Source organism: Labrus mixtus, chromosome 14 (assembly GCF_963584025.1).
Source record: "Labrus mixtus chromosome 14, fLabMix1.1, whole genome shotgun sequence".
NCBI classification, from domain to species: Eukaryota; Metazoa; Chordata; class Actinopteri; order Labriformes; family Labridae; genus Labrus; species Labrus mixtus.
In genome coordinates this window covers 12353112-12359928 of record NC_083625.1, presented here as the reverse complement: position 1 = coordinate 12359928, position 6817 = coordinate 12353112, and the positions used below count along the sequence as shown (strand labels likewise).

Genomic DNA, 6817 nt, shown 5'->3' with positions numbered 1-6817 from the left:
GCTAGAAGAATTTGGGAAAGGATGGCGGCTCCCTTGCCTCCTGTTGGGACTAGACAAATATAAAATCTTATTTGGTTTGGCATGTCCTTTCATCCGTTGGAAGGAGGCAGAGGGGAATACGTAACTCTAGTTCATTGTTGTGGATATTGCTGATCCTATTTCTGCTCTGTTGTACACATGACTTTTAATTAACTTTCAAATTTCATTTGAACGTCATATAAGCGATTTCTTCTATTCATTTAATACAACATATTCAATGTTTGTACTAAACCTGAAAAGGATGTGGTTTGTGCATGTATACACGTACAGTATGTTTGACACACTTACTGACACAAACTAGATCATATAAAAAAATATGTATGATGCTTCAGGGCCAAATTCTGGCAAAATCTATGATCCTGAGTATGAACCTCTATAGACATCTGTGTGATTACTTACTCATCGTTATTTCACATCTTTGATTCTCAGTTCTGATTTTACTAAATGTGCTGTGAACACTCGCTGTTCAACTACAGGGTAATAAGATCCAATTCAATTTTCCTCATCACGTGGATAAAGTTTACACTTGGAAGATCTTTGACAGTTTTTCCTTTTGTATGAAATAACAAGCATACAAAGGTATACCCAAGTGGCAATCTGAGGACTGACCCGCAGCTCTAGCCACTCGTAGCGATTCTGTTACTGACAATAGCTTCAGTAGAGTGGCCCCACTTAAAGCCCGACTGATTTTGTCAAACAGATCATTTCTGGAAAGAAACTCAGAGACTTGATAAAAGTTCGAGTATTTTTGACACAAAGGGCAGAAATGAAACCGGTCTGCAGTTTTCGACCTGGCCTAGGTTAAGTGTGGGGTTTTTTGAGCAGAGAGGTGACCTGAGCATCCTTGAATGCAGTGGGGAACACACCTGTTGACAGAGAGCAGTTGATGATATGCATCAGTGCAGCATTAAGTGTAGAATAAATGATCTGCAGGAGGCTTGATGGTATATTAGGACCAGAGGACAGGTGGTGGGTCTAGTTTAAGCTTAGAGACTTTATCCTCGGTCAGAGGGGGGAATTAAGTGCCTTTGGGCTGAGTCGGTCAGGCTCAGAAAACTTGTTACTGATGGTTGCAACCTTTTTTTTAAGTTTGAAATTGTAATAGGTTGGCTGGTCTAGAGGGTTCGACTCACTTTTGGGGCTTGCCTCAATTGGTCATTTAAGGAAATGCAGTTTTAGCGCATCTCGACATTGAATTTGATCTCCATCACCATAGGTTGTGCTTGTGAAAAAATACAATAAAACCCACTTTGTATCAGCGAAGGCTGTGAAATTCAAATATAATCTGGAAAAAGGAAATACACGAGAAGAGGGACATTTTGATAGCAGAGTATGAAACCATTAAAAATATCAGGGAGCCACAGAACTTTGCAACAAAAGACACTGTTTATTGATTTCCTTGTTTGCCATTTTGTATAAAAAAAAAAAAAAAGCACACAACGTAACAGTGTAATAATTTAAACACTCTATAAATAATATACATGGTTTGTAGGACATGTTTTTCTCGGCCTGAAGACAGGAATAAGACACTTAACGGTAGGTTGTAAACTATAAAGACTGAAGGGAAATGAATTTACAGTTATTTTTTCCCCTTTACAAAGGTGTCTTCATTCATTTAATTTAAAACTGGTGGTAACATTTTCCATTCTTCATTAAAATCTATATTTATATAACATTTAAAAAACAGTAAGTTTGAATCCCAGGATTTTCTTTTTTAAAGGGACATTTCTGTCATTGTGGATGTATGTTTAATATCTGAATGTTGTGCACAGTCCAAAACCAGTCTGTTTTCACTATTGAAAAATGCTTCTGTACTAAAGTTGAAAAAAAAAAAAAAAAAAAAACATTTCCAGAGAACATTCAATCTTATTGTAATCAAACTTTTTCTTTCCCTTTTCCCCCGTCCTTCCCAGGATTTCAAAAACTCTGCGAGACAACCAAGGCTTTTAAATCAAAAAGTTTGAAATAGCTGCTAACAGTGTAAAGAAGAAAACTAACAGCTTGGAGAACAATATGTTCACCAGAGAGATGAAAACATTTGAGAGTTAAATCTCATTATCAACATAAAAACAGAATCAGCAAAGGACCTACACTTTTTTGATTACACAAGGTCATTTCCTTTAAAATCTGATTTAAATTGTTGTTCAATTGGTGAACAATATCATTTCCAGACCGCGCTGATACAGCTTTGTGTTTCGCTTCTTCAATTACATTTAGAGATCTTTTTTTTTGACCCCTTAATCTTATTCACTTTTTTTCAATTAAATGTTGCTGGTGTGCGGAAACATAGTAGAGCATGTTCTGCACCTTCTGGTGAAACTTAACAAAGCCAGATCCCACACACCAGCCTGCACATGCCGATGCAGACACTTTGAGGGGGAGAACAGATGTGTTTGTGTCGTAGATTTCAACAGATTTATGTATAACTACCAGAATTAAGGCACTGCTGAGGAGTTGTTTGTGTGTATATGTATGTGTATGTGTGTTAATGCTTGTTCTGTAGGGTTTGTTCAAACTTCAATCCACTTCTGTCAGGCCACAGGGTCTCCTGAACTCCTGCCCTCGCTCATGAATCCACTTGTTCGAGACTGAATAAACAGAAAAAAAAGACACATAAACCAACATGCAGGACAATCCTCCTTCTAGCTGGTTTAAGTATTTATAAAATGGACGTTTTTAAAGAAAAAGTGAAAAAAGTCTCTTCTTTTAACATTGGCAGAGGACAGTACAACATTACAGCACCCCTGCACAGTAACACACAAACAACTGGGTTGGCAAGAACCCTGACTCACCCCATTTACTTCCCACTAAGACAGGACAGGCCGCATGCCTGGTCCGGTAGTCCCCCTCCCCGCTTTTGAAGAGATTATACCAGAACACTGCTGTCCCCTGTGGAGAGAAGGAACATTCAAATGTAAAACAAAACACACTGAGGACACACACAGCATGTGTCTTCTAGCCTTTTACTTTGGACCTAAACAGACCCAACATGTCCTTAAGAGAACTTTAGGTTGCTTGGTAACACATTTCTTGCCTGACACATTGACCAACTATAATTTATCGCTTTATAGCTTTATTTCATTTTAAGTTTGACATTTTTTCTTTTAAAGTGTTTGTATGATGGATTTCAAGAATGATTATTGTGAAAACAGATTTTTTTTTTGACTGTTAATGTTGGTTTTGTGCGTTTTTGGCACATAAAAAAGTAGTTTGATGCACATTTATGTTCCTTGATTTGAGGAGGTTAAAAAATATATTACGATTTTTTCCCCCTCTGTTTGAACCTTAAACAGTTATTTTATGTGTAAATTGTGGGGGTTTTACTTCAGATTGTTGCTTACATTTGCAAAATGTTGTGTTGGAAATGTACCCTATAGTAATTTAATAAAAATAATTTGAAACCCCACTAATGTTGCAGAAAAAAGACAACACATTTGAATGCAACTGTACATCTGGAAGAATTACCAAATGGTCTTCTATCACTTGAAATCTATTTTCTTCACATTGCCGTTGGATATTCTCATCTTCTGTGTCTAATATCATCCAAGGTGCCCATCAAAGGTCTATTTTAGGCACATCACTGTTTTTCATTAATATGATTTCCCTATGGATCAGGTCATCAGTAGCCATAATGTAAAGTACAATTGTTACGCTGACCCCACAAAGTTTCATGTCCCTTTAAAATCCTACAATCACAACAGTCAAACTAAATTCTCTGTCTGTGTTGCTGAAATTAATTGCTGGACCTCTCAAACCCCTTGAACTAAATGAGGATATAACAGAAACTATTGCACTAGCTGCATAAAGTAATAAAACTTTTAATATCAAAGCAAATACATTTTTATAGCGTCTTCACATATAAATTACCTTTCTCGGCCTGATTGCTGCCCCTAAGTCAGGGAAGACCGTGGCCCCGCCTGCCTCCACATCACTCATCTGAGAAGACAATAAAAGCGCTTAAAGAATCTTAACATATATTTGAAAAAAAAACAAAAAAAACAATCCATAAACATACATAAAATAAAGTGAGACAATATTGTCGCTCTACTTGTCAAAGCCTCATTTACTGAACTACAAATCAGAAGTCTTGACTAAAAGCTTCTTCAAAGTCAGAGAAATTATCAAAAAAAAATGTTGAGAATATTTTATTTGCATTTTTTACAAAAATTGATGAATTAACCTACAAAAAAATGAAAATTTCATAAAATTACACAAATAAATGCTCAATGTCTGATAGAAAAAAATAAGATGAACAAAATGAAGTTACACATCTTTACATAAGGCTGAAGTGTGGGAAAGAAAAATACTTCTCATATGAAGAGAATAAGGATCGACCACTTTGTTAAACACAGATAAGAAAACCTTATTTCACTTAGATGTAATGACCTCTAGTGGCATATAATGAATAATAAAATATTATTAAAATATTCATTTTTCATTCACTCTTTAAGGTTCTTCCTAAGTAAACATGTTTAGTATCATGAGTTTCTGGTTTAGTTTTGTATTTTTATCTATCTGATATTGCTTCTTGTTTTGCCTTTTCCTTCCCTTGTGTGTGTTGCTACTGTTATATCCCTGAGTTCCCTGTCGGTCTTCAGTGTTTCCTGTTTTATTTTGTATTCTTTCCCCAGTGTTTTATATCTTATTTTACCTTTTGCCCTTGTGTGTGATTCCCCTCATCAGTTTCTCCTGTCTTGTTTGTCACACCTGGATTTGATCACCCATGTCTGTGTAGGCTCCGTGTTCATCCCCTTCTGGGTCACTTTTTGTCATATAATTATACCTTTTTGTCATACTGTATATCTATGCCTTCCTTGATAACATGAGCCTCTAGCAGATTCCTGTGATCTTCTGTGTTTTGATCACTGTGTTTGGATGTTGATGGACTTTGAGCCTTTGAAAAATAAGTTCTTGTTTTGCATTAAGCCTTTTTTGTTAAAATAAATCCTTAATTTTGTTATCTGAAATTGAGTACCACTCCTTGTTTTTCCACAAAATGTGCCAGTTTAGGTGTCATAGAAAATATTTAATAGAAGGTTATTATAATACAATTACATAAATATATATATTTATATAAATATAATAGAATTTACCCAGGCTCAAATTCCTTCTATGCTATTTTAATCAACCGTCCTATATAAGTACTACTGGTGCACATCCACATCATGAAAAAAGAAAGATAGTAAGATATCCATCATCACACTGAATTGAGGGAAAAGAGAAAATCATCATATCATATTCCATTGTTTTCCTATTCGATGTTAGCAGGGTAAAATAAGGAGTGGCTCATTCATCAACATGTTAATGGGGAATGGCCAACAAAACTCTCCACAATGTGTACAAGAACTGATTGACCAAAAACTAACACCTAAAATAACCGTACACTAAAGTTTCTCAGTCATCCTGGGCTATGTATACTTTAGCAGTATGATATTTGAGTATCAACTCCCAAAAAATCTGTAGACATATTACAGCCTCTTGCTCCAAAATTCATTAAATAATCTTGGACCTTCATTTATGTTTGTTAACTACACATTACAGACCAAATAACCAACCTAATTAAAGTCAATCAATCCAAGTGCAAGATTGAACCAGAGCGTATGCATATGCCCATGAAGCTAAAACATTAAGAATGTTACGTAGTTTTTAAGGCAACCTGGTCTCACAGAGATTCGTGAAATGACCACGATCTCTTAACATCAAGTGACAATTCTAATGGAAAGTCAATTGAGGTATTTAAGTCCAGGTGGGGACACACATTTATGGTTTCAAATCCAAAGAAGTCTGTGTTACAATCTGTAATCTTTATTTCCCTTCAGGAAGCAAGATGATGTTGTAAACCAAGAAATGCAACACAGAGGTCCGGGAAGGATGAGTGAGGAAAAAAATCAAAGGACTTTCACTCTATAGACGGCTTTCTGTGAGCTGTGTTGAACCAACACTTGAATACATTGAATTTTTCTTTTAACCCCGTGATTTCTAACCACACTTACCAAGTCGTTTTGGAACCAAAGCCTAACCAAACTGTGACCCATTCATGTGTCATGTGTCGAACATGTTAACATCTTTAAAATGTCTTATATTGGTTAGACATACCAAAACTACTTAGTTTAGTCTGAAAAAATATATAGCGGTTTAAAATTTAAACCTGCTACTTCTAAGAATCTTCCAAAGAATGAAGAAGGAAGTAGTAGTAAACAGTGGTCACCATGTATGGAAAGGCCACTTGCTCCTCCCATGTACACTTTGAATGGGTATTGTCAACGGCCACAAAATGTTAAGAGGTCGTCGTTATTTTACGTATCTCTGCAAGACTCTGACAGTTTCAGGCGACTGCTACAACCAGCCTTCAATCAACGGCGACTGGATGCACGTACTTACGTAGTTCAAAAAAGTTGCCACGCGATTTCCAGTGCCTAATCTTTTGAAAGCATCAGGCTCATCTTTCTACGAAGATAAAATTCAAAAATGAAAATACAAGATGAAAAGGCTGCTCACTCGCACACACATGTACTTACGTAGTTTAGGAAGGTAGCAAGTCTATTTCCATCGGCCTTGAGGCTGCTGTCAAAAGGGCGCTGCAACAGATGTTTAAACATTTCACTCATCACAAGAAACGACTCGCACTAGGAGCCTGCCACTAAGGGCACTAACTACACTCATATCCATTCATATCTACTCTATAACCTGTGAAAACATGACTGGATTACACGTCTTACATATTCAAATGACATTGTACATTCTTAACTTTAATAATAAACCCCTGTGGGGTTTTTTT

General features: G+C 36.2%; 1 protein-coding gene across 4 annotated transcripts in view; it reads right to left on the bottom strand.

The window, feature by feature from the left end:
- Positions 1-1403: 1403 nt before the first annotated feature.
- LOC132988034 (prolyl 4-hydroxylase subunit alpha-2-like) overlaps positions 1404-6817 on the bottom strand; it is a 29492-nt gene continuing 24078 nt past the window's right edge. For 2 of the 4 annotated variants that reach the window (XM_061055118.1, XM_061055119.1), the window contains exons 12-16: positions 6558-6617; positions 6421-6486; positions 3907-3975; positions 2832-2928; positions 1404-2627 (exon numbers count right to left, since the gene is read on the bottom strand). In XM_061055118.1, the coding sequence (XP_060911101.1) occupies positions 2557-2627; positions 2832-2928; positions 3907-3975; positions 6421-6486; positions 6558-6617 (363 nt within the window). In that variant the 3' untranslated portion in view covers positions 1404-2556. The remainder of the gene's footprint in view (positions 2628-2831; positions 2929-3906; positions 3976-6420; positions 6487-6557; positions 6618-6817) is intronic. The other 2 variants (XM_061055122.1, XM_061055121.1) reach the window with 2 other exon arrangements.